The sequence below is a fragment of the Equus caballus genome, chromosome 1, assembly GCF_041296265.1.
Source record: "Equus caballus isolate H_3958 breed thoroughbred chromosome 1, TB-T2T, whole genome shotgun sequence".
Classification (NCBI taxonomy): Eukaryota; Metazoa; Chordata; class Mammalia; order Perissodactyla; family Equidae; genus Equus; species Equus caballus.
The window spans coordinates 160996941-161015096 of record NC_091684.1 but is presented as its reverse complement, the minus strand read 5'-3'; the positions used below and the strand labels follow the sequence as shown (position 1 = coordinate 161015096).

Here is an 18156-nt window from a genome sequence, read left to right as displayed (position 1 = left end):
AGGACTAGAGAATGGAAAGAGAAAAGGATAAACTGGGAAACTGGCATCTTTTTTCTTTTAATGAAGGGGCTCCTGGTAAGTTTGAATTTTTATGAATTGATTTTCTTAAAATAATGCATAGCCATTTTCTTTTTTTTTTCCAGCTTTTGGAAGTATAATTGACAGATAATGCGTAGCCATTTTCAAATCACTTTCAGTCTCATGTGAGTGGAACATGTACAGTTCCCCTAAACATCTTTGGGAAATAGACTTTGATGTCAAAGACTTGAATTCAAACTCCAACTTGAAGCTTACTGGATGTATGAATTTAATAGAGTATTCAAATATTTATTTGCAGAACTTTTTAAAATAGGCACTCTGAAACTTGAAACAGTTCTTGAACATGATTTTGTCCTCAAAATACCAGTTTTGAGAGACTGACTTTTTTTTTTTTTGCAGTATACTATAAACACACCACCTACTCCAGAAGATCTGATGTTAAGTCAGTATGTTTACCGACCCAAGATACAGATTTATAGAGAAGATTGTGAGGTTCTTCGCCAAAAGATTGAAGAGTATGAAAGTTTTCATTTTTGTGTGTGTTTTGTTGGATGAGTGAATAATCAGTGTGGTAAGGTTTTGATTAGAATAACACTGGCATAGGAAAAAGTTTATAGCATTAATTGACGATGTGATATGGTATGTGGGAAACTTTTGACTTTGTAGTCAGACAGATTGAAGCTCAATCCTGGCTACAAGACTAGCTATGTAACCTTATGTAAGTCATTTAACCTTCATTTCCACATCCATAAATTGGGGATAATAATACCTATTCAGCAGGGAGAAATGAGCAGTAGAAATAGTGTACTGTATATAAAAGGTCTTCTTGCCTTTCTTACCAAAAAGTGTGTCCTCAAAAAACAATAATTATTAGATTATGATATCATAAATTGATTGCAAAAGAACATCTTCAAAAGAAGATTTTTTTTTCCCTTTAGAGATTTATATAGAGTGCCTAAAATCAAGATTGCCTTTGGGTTTATATTTTATCGCGTTTACCCTTGATTTGCATATATTAAAGAACGTGGTTTTACTCAGACTGTAGCTCAGTGCTTTGGCATATGTAGGTGCTATAGACTAATTTACAAATTAGATATATCTAGATTCTCCCAGGTAAATCAGGACCTGCAACCCAAAATAATGTTTATATTGTACTTATCCAGAACTATCCAACTAAGTTTGAACCAGTCTAACAAAAAGAAAGGAAATAAAATAATCTTTTAATAACTTTGTAGTTTTAAAATTAGAAAATTAAGATGCATGCCACAACTAGAAGGACCCACAACTAAAATATACAACTATGTACTGGTGGGATTTGGGGAGAAAAAAGCAGGAAAAGAAAAAAAGAAAGAAAATTAAGATGCCGTTAAATTATAGTACTGCAGATTAACAAATATATATTGAGCACCTTCTATATGCCAGGCACTGTACTAAGTACTGGGGTTCATCACTGAACAAGACAGACAAGTTTCTTGTCTTCATCTTGTTTAAAAGAGTTGGCTGTCTCAGGATTTGTCTGAGAATGTTTTATTTTGAATGAAATAGGATCTTGCATACAATGAACAGTCTGTTTAGATGTGCTCTATTGTTTGAGTTTGTACCTGTGTTCCTGTATCTTCTAACTCTAATAGACGTTTATTTCTTATCAACAAAAGACTAATAGATAACTTTGCTGCTTTTATAAATGCTGTTCTGTAAAGGTGAGAGAAGACTTTGAACTGAATTGGGAACTGTTACTTAAAATAATAACTACAACTTCACAACAGTTATACGCTGACAGGCCTTAAGGATTCTTAAGCAATATGTTTTCATGTTGGAACAAGTTGATACATTGAGACGAGAATTCTATTTGTGAGGGAAGTGTTTTTGGTTCATAACATTTTTTACATGTTCTACTAGTATTAAAATAATCAGGCTGGCCACTGTTCTTGAATGAATTCTGCTCTTTTTATGTAGAAAAGAACTAGGAAGAATTAAATTAAGTGTGCCTGTAGATCTGAATTGATTCATTCAAGCTAACTTCTGAACTCTGTGCTAATTAACTTTTCTATATTTTAGATTAAAGCTTTCTGCATCAAACCAAGATAAACTGTTGACTTGTGTAAATAAGAATCTGTGGGAAAAAATGAGACACTGCTCTGATGAGGAGGTACTTTGGTCTCATTTCTGAATGGGAATCAGTATAGATATTTTGAACAATGTTTTATTGTGAAATAAGCAACTGTTACTTACTTAGTGATGAGTTCTTTAACTTACTTCTCAGGTAAGTTTTAATTATACATGAGAATTGTTAATATATAATCTTTTCAAACCTGAAATGATCAATTTTAAATATGAACTATATTTGAAGTTTATTTAGAGTTCCCTCCTTCTTTTTTGCCTTTCTCTTAGACTTACATGAGGAAAAGAATTACTTTAATTGATTAAATAATAAGCATTTTATATGTGCTCTACTGTGTTAAAAGAGTTTTATTAACTAAAATCTTGTCATTTCCTAATTTGTAATAAGAATAAGTAAATTAAAAGCAGGAACCAAAATTGAAATCTTTGGCTCTGTTCTGAAACTATTAAATGGAATTAAATTTCCAAGTGAAAAGTGCCCTACCTTAGGAATCAGAGTCTAGTATGGGCAAAGCTTAGCACATAGCAGCTGACCCAGGCTTCCCAGACCATTTGCCTTTTCTAACTCATTTGTTTTAGTGCAGTGTAGCTTTTGATTTTCCCTTGCAGCTGAAGGCCTTTGGAATTTACCTAAACAAAATGAAATCACATTTTACCAAGATGACTAAAGTCTTCACTCACCAAGGAAAAGTGGCTCTGTACAGCAAGCTGGTGCAGTCAGCTCAGGTAATTTGAGACAGTTAGCATAGAAAGAAAGAGCTATTAAAATTACTTTATAGTGGTTGTGGAATATGAAGAATGTTCCTTAGGAGACAAGTGAATGAGACTTGGGCAAAAACTTAGAATTGTTCATAAGAAGTGGGGTTCAATTTGTCAAAAGTGGCAAATCCTGGCATCTTGAGTAATTCTAGAATATATTTACTAATACGGGCCTGTGCCTTATCTCAAATTTCTTATCCATTATACATATAGAAATAGAACAATATAGGATTCTGATCTTCCATTGCTAAAGACTATACTGTAGTATTATCTTCTTCATAGTCCATACTCAGCTCTGTGTGTGTGTGTGTGTATTTGTTTAAAGTAGCATTTCCCAAGATGATCATCCTTAAGAAAGGCTCTGCATAAAAAAACTTTCCATTGGCAAATCAGTCTGAGAAATGTTACATGCAATATCCCCCCTTTGGAGAATTATAATAGCTAGCATATTAAAGTCTAAAGTCAGAAATCATTTTTTTTAAGCCTAAAAAGAAAAAAATGCTATAATTCTGTTTGACCAGTGTTTCCCGTATTTATTTGACCATAGAACATTTTTTTAAGAACTCTTGTAATGTATATTAACACCTTATATTACATGAAAATGCTGAATAAAGGAAAGTACAAAAAATGATTTCACAGTCATTAGCCACACAATGATGTTTCGGACAATGACCGACCACATTTACAATGGTGGTCCCATAAGATTAGTACCATGTAGCCTAAGTGTGTAGTAGGCTACACTGTCTAGGTTTGTGTAAGTACACTCTGGCGTTTGCACAATGATGAAATCGTGTAATGATGCATTTCTCAGAATATATCCTCGTCAATAAGCAACGTGTAACTGTATATTAACCTGATATTTTTACTTTTTAAAAATTTTTAAGTCCAGACTTGAAGTTTTAACCTTCATTTTGAGATTTGCCTGTTCATGATTTAGACATAGCAGTTATGTCAGCAATTTGAACCATTTATAATGTTAGAATGTTTTGTTTGGAGGTTTAATTTGACAGTCTATAATATTGTGTGTTTAGAATGAGAGGGAGAAACTTCACATGAGGATAGATGAGATGGACAACATACTTAAGAAGATTGATAACTGTCTCACTGCGGTGGAAATAGGTAAAGTATTTTGAATACTTTTCCAAAAGAAAATTTAATTTTATCTAAATGTTTCCCTATAGCACAGATTTCTGGTATCACTTTGCTGAAGCCTTGTGTTAGTAGCTTGAGACATTAAATTAGAGAAAATTAAAGCTCCTTTGCTGTGGCCGTCCATAACACAATCAACAAGAGATGCCCAAGATAAGTCTCTAGACCATAATCTTGTTATTTTTTTAAATTAGATGAACTTATCTCCTTTTGAAAATTTTCTATCCTTTCAGTTTGACCTCTTGTAATCCTAACTTGTTAGTACTGTTGTCCAGAAACTGCTTTCTCAAAGATCACAAAATTCCACCTAATCAAATTTGGTAGCTCTCAGTCCTTAGCCATCTTGACCTCTTTCAGAATTTGACACCACTGGTGATTATTTTCTTCCTGAAACTTTCATCTCCCTAAACCTCCATGATATTGCACCCTGACCCTATTCTTTTTGCCAGGCTATTCCTTCTAGCTCCTCTGTTGGCCTCTCTCTAACTAACCTCTTGTGTAAGCATTTAGATTTTATCATCTACTCATTTCTATATTCTCTCCCCTAATGTTTTCATCTGCTTTAACAATTCTCTTTATATGAATGATTCCCAAATTCAGTTAAATTCATCAAGCATATGTTGAGCACCTACTGCATGCCAGATACTGTGCTTAGCATCAGAAAAAAGATATATAAAACACAGATTTTGCCGTTAAGTAGCTTGTAATTATTTAGGGTGAGGGCATCGTTAGCCTCTTTCTCTTGAATTCCAGAGTTAACATTTCTAGCTTCCTATGGCACCTCTCTGCTTCAATGTCCTTGAACATCTTAAACTCTGTGTGAATACAATAGAATTTATTGTCATCTCCCATTTCCAAAATAAAATCTGAAAATTTGTTCTCCCTATAATGTTTCTCATCTCTATTGATGGCATCACCATTCTTACACATTGTAAACAGCTCAAAACTTGCAGTCTTAGAGTCTCTCTTATCAAGTCCTGTCATATCTGCTTCTTCAACATCTTTTGTATTCTTTCCCATTCCCATTAAGGCTATTATTAATTCTGAAATGTGCTATTTCAAGTCTTCTAACTAATCTTTCTATACTCTTAACTTCATTCTATCTCCTTCCAGTCCAGCCTATACATTGCTGCCAGATTAATAATTATGAAGGACAGTTTTCATTATGTTACTACCCTGAAAAACTTTCTGTCTTTCCATTTATTACCAAATAAAGTCCAAATTCCTGAGCTTGACATTTAACATTCTTTACAATCCTTTTCAGATCTTCCTTTCTTACATGATTTACTATTATTCTCGTACACATCCTAAATTCCCACCAAGTCTTGTCATTTCTATGCAGTCCTGCCACTTGGTCTTTGCTAATGCATTCTCTTTCTGGTTTCTGCCAAAGGAAGTGGTCTCTGTCTCCCTTGAGCTTCTATGGCTATTTTGTTATTACTTTTTATAGTACCTATCACATCTACTTGTAATTGTAGTTACTTTTGTATAGTTTATTTTCCTAACTAAGTTGTAAGCTCTGTGGGGGCAAAGGTAAGTTTTTATTTTTCTCCATATCCTTTGAAGTTCCTAGCACTGTGCTTTGCACAGAATAAGTGCCTAGTACATGTTTTCTGCATTGAATTGATAATGAGTTTATGAGTTCCATGAATTGATAAGTATATGAGTTCCATTGTTGTAGACTGCCCCACTCCTTTATTTATTACCTTGCTTTCTACTTAACGGGAAAAAAAAGAGAAGCCGTTAGGCCAGAACTTCTAAACTCTCTGCTACCAAACAAACTAAACTTTTTAATATGTCTATATCTATCCTTGCATCATTCTTTTCTTTTCCCTAAGACCAATCTTTCCATGTAAACTTTGAATCCCCTTCTCAGGAACTGTATATCACTGATTTTCCCTTATCTCTTGGGTATTCAACCTCTCTGCCTCCTCTACTGGATATATTCACCTCTCTCTCGTCTTTAAAAATACCAACAACCACACTTCCCTCTCCAGTACCACTGAATAGCTCCCTATTTCTTTCTTGTCCATCATTATTCCTTGAGCAAATATACTGAGTACATACTATATGCCATGTACAGTGCTCAGTGCTAAGAAAATTATGGTGATTAAAAACAAAAACTTTATGCCCTTATGGAGCTTCTAGCCTAGAAGAGAATATAAGAATTAAATAAATAATTTTAAGGTAAGTGCTGTGGAAGAGAGGTTACATGGTGCTATAAGGTCCTGAAACAGAAATCTGACCTAGTCAGGTCAGGAGAGGCTTCCCTCTGAGGAAGTGACATTTAAGCCAAGATCTAAAGAATGAGTAGGAGTTAAAGTGAGAAGGGAAGGGAGAGCAGACTATTCAAAATGAATAATACACGCATAAGGCCTTCTATGGGAAAGAGAATACCAATTATAAGGGTCTGAAATAGGCTAATGTAGCTAGAACAGAGCAAAAGGGAACATGGTCTGAGATAAAGCTGGAGATGTTACTAGGGACTAGGCCAAGGACAGCCTCTTAAGGAGTTTTGACTTTTTCTAAGAATAGTGAGAGCCATTTGAAGGATGTCAAGCCCTGGCTGCAGTGTAGAGATTGGGTTTGAATAGATCAAGAGTAACTGTAAGAAGTTAAGTAGTTATTGGACTAGTATGGTTTAGAAAAGACAGTACCTTATATTTAGGTAAGCTGGTGGTAAAGAAAAAAAGTAGATTCAAAAAATATTTTTGAGGTAAAAATAAGCTTGGTTTGGATGTGGGGAGAGAGGGGGGATTTTAAGGATGATTCCCAATCCTTCAAAAACAAAATTTTAAAATGTGTGTGCATGTGTTTATATATGAGTATCTGCTCCTGCTTAGTCCATGTTGCCTGACAATAACTTTGATATATGCAAATTACACATAAACAATTTCCATCTCAAAGTGACCCCTGAGAAGCTGTTATTGGAGATCATTGCCATATGGCTCAAAGTTCACTTGTCTGCCACTAGAAGCAAGTCATTGTATGAAATTATAACTATAGCTCCTCACTATATTGGCAAGGAAAAGTGGGGAAAAATGAGTGTTTGTGACCATCTATTCTTTTTATCTCTGGTTGTTTATTTTTGACTGAGTTATTCTAATGCTCGTTGTCTACTTTAGAAACTAAGAATTTGGAAGATGAAGAGAAAGACAATCCTGTGGAAGAATGGGATTCTGAAATGAGAGCTGCAGAGAAAGGTAACTGAATTAATTAAGTAGATAAATAAAAAAAAAAAACACTTTTGTTGCTAGTTTGTTTATTTAGGTGAGATTAAATGAGATAGAATTTTCAATATAATACATGATTTTTGTTGCGACATTTTAATGTGTTCATTTTGATAGATTTGTTTTTGTTTTTCCTTTCAAAGAACTGGAACAGCTGAAAACTGAAGAAGAAGTGCTTCAAAGGTCAGCCTTCAATTTGAGTGTTAGAAAACATGCTAAACTTCACAAGGCTAAATGACTTCTTACCTTCAGAAACTGATATAGTTGGGGACATGAGTATTGGCTAAAGCTGACTCAGGGCTTCTGCTCCACTTTGAACTCGACCCTGGAGGCCATCTTAGTCAAAAATATTTTCTAAGCATTTATTGTTTACAGGGCATTAATCCAAAGCAGTATTTCTCAAGCTTGAATGATATCAGGATCCTTTTAAAGAAAATAAACCTAGCATTAAACTGTTTTTTATATTATACATAAGTACATATAAAATGAAGTATATATTTCTTCTACTTATGGATTTTATTTAAGTATAAGACTAAAAGAGGAGCTGGCCCCTTGGCCTAGTGGTTAAGTTCGCGCGCTCTGCTTTGGTGACCCAGGGTTTCGCTGGTTTGGATCCTGGGTGCGGACATGGTACCACTCACCAGGCCACATTGAGGTGGCGTCCCACATGCCACAACTAGAAGCACCCACAACTAAAATATACAACTATATATACACATAAATATACAACTGAGGGGCTTTGGGGAGAAAAAGCAAGGGGAAAAAAAAAAGATTGGCAACAATTGTTAACTGAGGTGCCAATCTTTAAACAAACAAACAAAAAACTAAGAGTGCAAAAATTTGGATGCCATTCATCTCACTGGGGAGCCTTCTAGCATGTGGCTTCTTGTCATAAACCTTTTATTTTAATGGAGTTCAAATTCTCTTAGTGATGGCCTTACCTTTCTCTGAATACCTGATTTGGTTTGCAGAAATCTCTTAGAACTGGAGGTACAGAAAGAGCAGACCCTAGCTCAAATAGACTTTGTGCAAAAACAAACAAATAGAACTGAAGAGCTACTGGATCAGTTGAGGTAAGGAAAAGCAGATGTCATTAGTTTGTGTTTTATCGTGTGCCTTCATGGTTATCTAAACCAACTAGAGCAGTTGGCATGTGTTTGTAATGTGTATCACTGATTCTAACCTACAGTACAATGCAGCCTCAAAAAGAGTCAAGGTACTCAACACTAAGCTGAAAATATACAAGGTGGGAGTGCTGTGGAATTATAATTTTAAAATATTTAACACTTTATATTGCCTAGACTTGGTTTTTCTCCGATATACAACTCAAGATTGAATCAATTCTTATTTCTTTCAAAAGCATAAATTTGTACATTCTCAATATTTGAATTAAAATATTGATTGTCTCCCAAGCCAGTAGAAAAACTCCAGCAGCTGCTGCTGATACTGTTTGGGTGATATCAGAAGTTAACTCTCTTCTTTATCCCCCAAAAATGGTTGTCTTGTTTATCTCTTTCCAGCTTGTCTGAGTGGGATGTCATTGAGTGGAGTGATGATCAAGCTGTATTCACCTTTCTTTATGACACAATAGAACTCACCATCACATTTGGAGAGCCAGTAGGTGAGTAGCAAAAGTAAGATAATTCTTCTGCAGAAAAATGTATGGCTCAAACTCACTAAAGATTCAAATCTTTGTTTTAATGCAATAATAACTATTGACATAATGAAAGCACTGCTGAAATTCTTAGAAGAGGCAATCACTTTAATTAGTGATTATAGTATTTTATTTTGTTAGATAAAAAGTAAAATGAAAATTCGGCTAGTGAATGTTGCCCTTTGTTGAATTACATTAGACTGTAGAAATTTTGCCTATCCAAACAATGGATCAACATGCTCTTCACATTATTTACTCTGAGTTCCTTTTTTCCATCTGTCTTTTGTGATAGAGGATTTACTCTAATGGCTGGTGACTCTTGACTGGTTTTTTTACTTAAATTAACCTAAAAGGTTAATTGGAAGTTCTCTGTTTATTGGTGGGCTTATCACAGTAGGTAGACATCACCATATGGTGACTAGACAGAGTCCTAGCTGTTTTGTTGGAGTTTCCTGTCAGTATGTTTAGGTCTTTTCTCTTGAAACACTTAGCTTCAGCATGGCCAACCATGATTAAACATGGCCAAATTGGAACTGAGAATCCTCACAATCTTCCAGCTCCCAAACCTGATTCTCCTTAAAAGTTCCTTTTCTCAAAGAATACCATCAACTTCCATTGGGTCCAAAATTAAAACTTAGGAATCATTCTATACCTCTTTCTCCATCACTAGGCATATCTAAATCATCAATAAGACATAAATTTTAATTTCCTAATATTCAACCACTTTTCTTCATCTCTTCTGTCAGTAGTCGTCTCTAACCTAGATGACTACAGTAACATTCCAGCTGGTCTTTCTGGATCTTCTCCTTTTCCTCTCCAATTCATTCTCCTTCCTGAAACTACAGTGGTTGTTGAAAATCTGATCATGTACCTACTACTCTTAGACTAATTATCAAAAGATTTAATATAGCCTGTAAAGTCCTGCATGAATTGAATTTTTCCTGCCTCATCTTATACTGTTCTCTGCACGTTGGCCACAATGAATTTCTTTCATTTCCTTAAAAGGTCATAGCCTTTCATGCTCAGTCATATTCCATCCTACCTCAGGACCTTCATACTGATGTTTCTTATGCCTGGAAGCTCTTTCCCCTGTCTTAGTCCGTGTAAGCTGCTATAACAAAATTACCATAAGTTGGATAGCTTATAAACAACAGAAATTTATTTCTCACAGTTCCAGAGGCTGGAAATCTGAGATTAGGATGCCGACATGGTCAGGTGAGGCCCTCTTCCAGGTTGCAGACTTCTCATTGTATCTTCACATGATGGAAGGCTGAGCTAGCTCTCCAGGGTCTCTTTCATAAGAGCACTAATCCCACTTAAAATGGCTCCACCCTCATGACCTTAGCACCTTCCAAAGATCCCACTTCCTAAAACCAAGACATTGGGCATTAGGATTTCAACATATGAATTTGAGGGGGACACAAACATTCAGACCATAGCACCCCCTCTTCACTAAATAAATTTCTACTAATAATCCTTAAGAGCTCAGCTCAGCTATCACTTTCTCAGGAAAGTTTTCCATGACTCTCCTTTTACCTACTCCCTCTGTTACTTGCCCTCCTGTTATTTGCTCTCATTGCTTCCTGCAGTTTTCCTTAATAGCACTTATCAGAGTTTGTAGTTCTTGGTGTGTTTAGTAGTGCAATTATCTGTGAGTCCTCCTGAGCTGTAAGCTTCTTGAGAGCATAGGTTGATCATGTCTGTTTGTCTCACTATTGTATCCACAATGCCTAACATATAGAAAATATTCAACAAGGTGAAAAAAATTAGAATTTGAGAGACAGGAGATAACTCTAGAGTGTGGAGGAACAAGCAACTATCCTGGCTACCTAAAACTCATTACTATAATACTAAAAGCACAAATTATTTTTATTGTATTTGTGCAAAGACAGCAGGTGTAAGAGGTCATAGCCATTTTCCTTATATGGTTCATGAAAATAATATCTTTGCACAGAAGCTAGGGGTCAAAGGTGGAGGCTTGATAAATTTACTACAAATATACTACACCTTCAATTTCCTTCAAAGGGCTGCCAATCAGTGTAGTCCAGCCGTCTCAGGGGAGCCTTTGCCATGGACAGAGAATAATATGATTCAAGGATAAACCTTCAAATGCCTATGAAAAAACCCTGCTACCCAGAAAGAATAGGATTCTAAAGTACTGAATTTTATGTGGCTTAAAATCACATAATAAAAAGAAATACTGTCCTTATTTTGTTTGTTCCTAGTTGGTCTCTCTTTCCTGGGCAATGCTCATAGGAAGATTGTTGACCTGAATTTTCAATCTTTATTAGATGGTAAGTTCAACACATTTAAAAAACTGCTAGGTAATGTTCCAAATATTAGGTGGGTTTTAAAAGAAATGTTTTTTTCTTTTTAATTATTACTAGATCTTGAGCAATGATTAATAATAGCTATTTCCATAATATAAAAATTACCATTATGAGTACTTATTCTGTATCAGACATGTGTGTTACCTCTACACTGTGAAGTAGGTATTATTCCATGTTTTACAAATTAGGGAACTACAGCTCAAAAGAAGTGTTGTGCTTAGGATCACTCTGCTATTAAGGAGAGCTAAGATTTAAACTCAGGTTTATGTTAACATTTAATCCCATGCTCTTAACCAAGTTCTATTTTGTATGTGATAAAGGCTGAGTTTTTATAAGAATGTCTTATATTCACCATATATGTTGATCTATGGTGTTTGAAAATAAAACAGAGAAGGTATTTAGATACGAGTAATTTGAAGGTATTTCTAGTTTATATAATATTTATAGCTTTTGTATATATACTATATGAATAAGTAATACACTGCTTTTGATTTCCTTTTTTTCCTCCTCAGAGGACAAAGCTCCTCCTTCCTCCCTTTTAGTTCATAAGCTTATTTTCCAGTACATTGAGGAACAAGAATCCTGGAAAAAGAAATGTACAACACAGCATCAGGTACCCAAGGTAAATTCTGATTGAAGTATTTAAAGGAAATTTATGTTATCTGTTCCAAAAAGCAGACTTGAAATTTTACATATGTAATAGTGGATCCTGAAATCATAAATATATTAAATTATTTAACTTTGGGGCATTCTTTCTAAAAAACCCATAAACACTGAAATGTTTTCATAATTTCATCTTTTTTTTTTTTTTCCTCGTTTTCCCAGATGCTTCAAGAAATCTCACTGGTAGTGAGCCACTGCAGACTCCTTGGAGAAGAGATTGAGTTTTTAAAGAGATGGGGACCAAATTATAACTTAATGAACATAGATGTAAATAATACTGAGTAAGTGTATTAGTTCCCTAGGGCTGCCATAACAAAGTACTACAAACTGGGCAGCTTAAACAACAGAAATTTATTGTCTCACAGGTCTGGAGGCTAGAAATCTGAGATCAAGGTGTCAGCAGGATTGGTTCCTTCTGAGGGCTGTGAAAGAGAATCTGTTTCATGCCTTTCTCCTAACTTGCAGTAATTTACTAGCAATCTTTGATGTTCCTTGGCTTATAAATACATAACCCCAATATCTGCGTTCATCTTCATGTGACATTCTTCCTGTGTGCATGTCTGTGTCCAAATGTCCCCTTTTCATAAGGACACCAGTCATTTTGGATTAGGGGCCCACCCTACACCTGTAGGACCTCATCTTAACTAATTAAATCTTCAATGACTGTATTTCCAAATAAGGTCACATTCTGAGGTACTGGGGATTAGGACTTCAACATATAAATTTTGAGGGGATACACATTTCAACCCATAACAATAAGTAATTAGTCAAAAACTTGTTAAAATAATTTGTTAATGAGTTTTATGACTAACAATGAAAAAAACAACCATAATACTACTTTGTCCTAGATGTTTTTACCTTTTGTCCATTTGATAAGGACAAGAAATAATGTACACCTAAGTTGCACATGCCAATGTAAAAAAAAATGTACTTGTGTTTCATTCTGTTTTTGTTTTGTATTTTTAATTGAGGATCTTGTCTTTTACAGATTGAGGCTTTTATTCTCCAGCTCTGCAGCATTTTCAAAGTTTGAGATAACTTTGTCTCTCTCAGCCCTTTATCCATCTGTCCCGTTAACTTTTTCCATTCAAAATCACATTGGAAACATTGGGTGAGTAAAAGGCCAGCAGGATGGGGCTCCCAACTACTTTTTTACTTTACATTATAATTTGAAAGATCCCTCAAAGTGGTCAGCAAATGGATAGACCATACTGAGAGCCAAATGTCGCTTCTCTCTGACTTCATTCTGAAGAATTTGTTCTTTTAAAGTCAGTGAACTTTGCTATCTCCAGTGGCTGCTGGAGACCATTGGTCTTTTTTTTTAAACTTGCTCCACTTTTTGTTTTTTGTGGGTTTTTTGCAAGGGAAGATTTGCCCTAAGCTAACATCTGTTGCCAATCTTCCTCCTTTTTTCTTTCTTTTTCCCCCCTAAAGCCCCAGTACATAGTTGGTTATACTTATAAGTTCTTCTGGTTCTTCTGTGTCAGCTGCCACCACAGCATGGCTACTGACAGACAAGTTGGTGTTGTTCTGCGCCCAGGAACAGGACCTGGGCCACTGAAGGAGAACACGCCGAACTTTAACTGCTAAGCCATCAGGGCTGGCTCTATTTTAGTATATGTGCTGCCGAAGTGAGCACATGGCCTAGCTCTATACTTGTTCTACTTTTTGAACACTCCTACATAAAACAGGAATCAAGAAGGGAAAAAAGTCTTGCATAAGCTTAGCCCAGATCATATGTGAATAACTTTTATGGCCTTAACAGAATAATCACTTAAAAATCTGTGCAGTCATAATGCTTTTCTCAATTAGTCTGTGGAACCAGAACTAAAAATATTTCATGTCTAGTATATATTTTGTGACCCTTTAGACACATTGCTGACAGATTGTAAGATGGCAGAGCTTAAAATATGCTCACCTCAAATCCATCAGGAAACACCAACAGTTTAGATTTTTATAGCCAGGGAAAACAATTAGGTCAAGATACCTCACACTTACATAAGAATTGGTTCTTAGGCCTTGCTTTGGAATCTAAGTTCAAACTGGACAGTCTAATTATTTCTGGAAATCCTATTTGTGCTTCCTAGGAGACTCAGAGAAGGTACCCAAAAACATGAATTCCACTGAAATGGAGATAAGTGTAAGTTTCCAGAAAAATTAATTAACATTTTGTTCTTTCCAGCCAAAATGAAATCACTACCATTCTATCTAAAGTGCCACTGGAGGACAACTACCTAAAGAATGTAGTCAAGCAAGTTTACCGAGATCTTCTTCAGGACTGCCATTTCTCCCACTAGAACCATGGACCACAGCTGTAACAACCAAGCACAGTATACTTAATAATGACATTATGTCAGAATCTCCACTGCTGTTTAATCTTTGTCTTTAGGTCATGGAGAGAAGCCTAGTAAAATTCCTTCTGATGATGTTATAGTTAATTTGTATGGTTAGTTTTTAAATCTCTACAGTCAGGAATGATGAAAGGCCTCAAATAACCTGCTAATCAACTTGATCATCTTTCTACCAAAAGTCTAAGTAATAGAACACTTAGGGAAAGTTTCTCCTAACCAAAGTGGTGCTTTCTGCTTTAGTACAAACCTGAAGGAGTAACTTTTAAATGTAAGAGAAGGTGTCACCACGGACAAAAATATTAGCCATTTCCCCATATGTAGAGCTATGATTTTTAGGTTGCCTGGCTTCTGTCTAGCAGATATTTCTAGAGTAGACACAGGTCTGTCTACAAACTACTCATCCTCTTTTTTCTCCATTCAAGAAATATTAAGAGAAAGCAATAGCACTCAACCTTTGGAATGATCTATTCTTGAGGGCCTTGCCTCCTTTTATTATATAGTGTCTATTAGTGTTTTCTTAATAAGTATAATTTTGTAGGAAATTTAATTCATTTTAGTCCAACTCATACATGTAAATATATTAATATTGTTTTTGTATTTGTGATGTAGTAAGGAGATATATAGAAATGCGCAGAGATGTATAGAGAGATACCCTTCTGCCTTGGAAGTTTCTGTCTTTCTGAAGTATGCCTTACAGCAAAATTCTCAAGCTCCTTTTCTTAAATAATTATATGCCACATTCAAAATGCCAGTTCTGTCAAGTTCCTGCAGCAGTAATGAACTTAATATGAGTATTGGTTTCTGAAGCCATACCTTTTGCATACACAAAAATGAACATATTCATTGATATTGAATGATCAGTATTATCTGTGAGATAGATAAATATGAAAAAACTTTTACCCAAACTTCATTCAAATCCTAATCATGGTAATTTTTGTTTCTTTTGTGTTTAATTCTAAACTACAATGTATTTGGATTTTTAAACTAATTCATCTTAAAATTTTGCTTTATATTTTAAGATCAGGTTAAAGTCCTCTGGGTCCCATGAATGTTATCTTCCCTCTTGATTGGCTTTTACTTCTGAGCTATTAGTCAAAAGATCACATGGTCTTTTAAACTTCAAAAATGAACACAGAAGTCATTTGCCATAAAAATAAAGATGTAAATGTTCCGTTTGTATGAACGCCTTGAAAAACTTTTAAAGTTATCAATATGGGCTGTTTCTGGTGAAACTTACTTTTCTTGCTAGAGTTGTTTTCTTTCTTTTCTGTAAGCCTAAAAAGTAGAAGTTTTGTTTTCTGCATTTTGGTAACCTAGAATGACCAGCTCCACGAATGATTTGGCTTGTAAAGATGGTCTCTGCTTTCTTGGGTTTGGAGTACATAATTGTATTATTTACCTAGTTATTTGTATTTGTTCAAAGTATTGGCTGTTTTTATTAAACATTTTTGGAAGTTTTTCTTTCACTTATTGGAAGCAGATTATTTTTTGCACTATTAAAATAAGTTTATTATATGCAATCTTTTTTAAGCAGTGTCTCTTTATGAAGTGAAAAGTGTTTTTACCATGTATCCAATAGACCTTTGAAGACATACCAAAGAAAGCTTCCTCTGGAAACACCCACCTATTTGAAAACTGAGATAAGATTAAAATACGTCAGGACCTGGATGTAAGAACCATGTACAAACCACAGTTATCCCTGTGTCTCTGAAGGACGGTGAAAGAAAACTACTTTGAAGTTCCTCAGGAAACTATTGTTTCTGTGAGTTAATGGAGTGATTCTCAAAGTATAGTCCCTAGACTAGCAGCATCAGCCTCACCCCAAACCTGCTAAATCAGAAATGCTAGGAATGGGGACCCCCTACATACAATAGAATATCACTCAGCCTTAAGGAGGAGAGAAATTCTAGGGGCCGGCCCCATGGCCAACTGGTTAAGTTGGCACGCTCTGCTTTGGTGCGCCAGGGTTTCACTGGTTCAGATCCTGGGTGCGAGCATGGCATCACTCATTAAGCCATGCTGAAGCAAGATCCCACATGCCACAATTAGAAGGATCCACAACTAAAAATATACAACTATGTACCGGGGGGCTTTGGGGAGAAAAAGGAAAACTAAAATCTTTAAAAAAAGAAAAAAGAACTGCTGACACTTGCTACAACATAGATGAACCCTGAAGACATGCGAAGTGAAATAAGCCAGTTACAAAAAGATAAATACTGTGTGATTCCACTTACATGAGCTACCTAGAGCAGTCAAATTCACAGAGACAGAAAGTAGAGGGGAGGGGAGGAGGGAAATGACTTGTTTAATAGGCATAGAGTTTCACTTCTGCAAGATGAAAAGAAGTGCTAGAGATTGTTTGCACAGCAGTGTGGATGTCCTTAACACTGCTGAACAGTATACTTAAAAATGGTTAAGATATCAAATTTTATGTGTATTTTACCAAAACCTTTTTAAAACCCATAGGTGTTGCTATGGAATCAGACAGGACCTATAAGCCTGGCTTCATGGGTATTCAATTCTACCAGATATGTAACAACATGCTTTGCCCCAAGGAGGACAAGGAAAATCGCACTCTACAAGTGCCAAAATTGTGATTACTAGCAGGAAGTCAATAACAGCTGCATCTAGGTCGTTAAAATCATGCAGGAAGAACATCAGTGTCATGGCAGAATGAGCTTGCCCAGGGCTCTCTCCCATCCAATATACAACAAAAAGAAGCAACCGTATTCCAACAGAAAATATCCTAATATCACAGGCATCCTTGGAGAGTCACAACAGCCAAATGATGGAGGGCAGAGAGGCTGGAGCCCCCCTTGGAGGAGCTGGAATGGGATAAGAGAACTTCACTCCCTCCCCTAAAGACTGGGATTGCTGCCGTGGGAGGCTCTGTGAGGGAAGGAGTGGAGGAGAGGTCACACATCCACAGGATCACCCAGGACTCTGTAGTGCCCTTGCAGCCTAGAGGGAAGCCCTCTAATGGGGCGAAAGCTTTTGCGTGGGGTGACCTCATCAAGCCAAGACCCCAGAAGACCAGATAGTGAGAGCTGATCAGGAAACCTGGGACTGCATGCTAGAGAAAATGCCCCCCACCCCCACCCCAGTGCTGTGCCATGCCATCTCGGCTGAAGGCAACGGGCTCAGAATACACGGCTCTCAACCCCCATCCAGTGGCAATAGGCTGTAACTACAACCAAATAATATCACAATGGGAAAAACCCATACTTCCAGCATCAGGCAGTTCACCAAAACTCCAGACTAGAGAGAAAATGACAAGCACCCAGAATTTAGTCCTGGGCATGCAGAAATAAGTAAACTAAATGACAATGAATTCAGAATACCTATCGTCAAAAAATTCAATGAGGTAAAAGAGAATATTCATAAACAGTTCAATGAGTTCAGGAGCTACTTCACAAAAGAGATTGAAACTATAAAGAAGAATCAATCAGAAATACTAGAGACAAAAGACACAATGGAAGAGATAAAACAAAATATGGATTCCCTGAATGCTCATGTGGACACCATAGAGGAGCAGATCAACATAATCGAAGATAGATATGCTGAATTGCTTCAGACAGAGGAGGAGAGAGAAGTGAGACTAAATTGAAATGAAGAAAGTCTCTGAGAAATATCCGACTCAATGAGGAAATGTAACATAAGAATTATAGGTATCACAGAAGGTGAAGGGAAGGAGAATGGAGCAGAAAGCATGCTCCAATAAATAATAGTGGAGAACTTCCCAAATCTAGGGAATGAGAGAGAAATATGTGTGGAGGAAGCTTTCTGATCTCCTAGATTTGTCAATGTAAAAAGACCTACTGCAAGGCATATAGCAATAAAACTGGCAAAAATGAATGACA

At 35.9% G+C, this 18156-nt stretch overlaps 1 protein-coding gene across 4 annotated transcripts in view; it reads left to right on the top strand.

The window, feature by feature from the left end:
* Positions 1–15816, top strand: part of KNL1 (kinetochore scaffold 1) — a 56374-nt gene extending 40558 nt beyond the window's left edge. For all 4 annotated transcript variants that reach the window (XM_070271916.1, XM_070271907.1, XM_023619892.2 and 1 more), the window contains exons 14-26: positions 439–554; positions 2098–2188; positions 2770–2886; positions 3951–4038; positions 7194–7271; positions 7442–7481; positions 8270–8371; positions 8819–8919; positions 11178–11246; positions 11795–11904; positions 12108–12226; positions 12934–13056; positions 14128–15816. In XM_070271916.1, coding sequence (XP_070128017.1) covers positions 439–554; positions 2098–2188; positions 2770–2886; positions 3951–4038; positions 7194–7271; positions 7442–7481; positions 8270–8371; positions 8819–8919; positions 11178–11246; positions 11795–11904; positions 12108–12226; positions 12934–13056; positions 14128–14242 — 1269 coding nt within the window. In that variant the 3' untranslated portion in view covers positions 14243–15816. The remainder of the gene's footprint in view (positions 1–438; positions 555–2097; positions 2189–2769; positions 2887–3950; positions 4039–7193; positions 7272–7441; positions 7482–8269; positions 8372–8818; positions 8920–11177; positions 11247–11794; positions 11905–12107; positions 12227–12933; positions 13057–14127) is intronic.
* The last annotated feature ends 2340 nt before the right edge of the window (positions 15817–18156 follow it).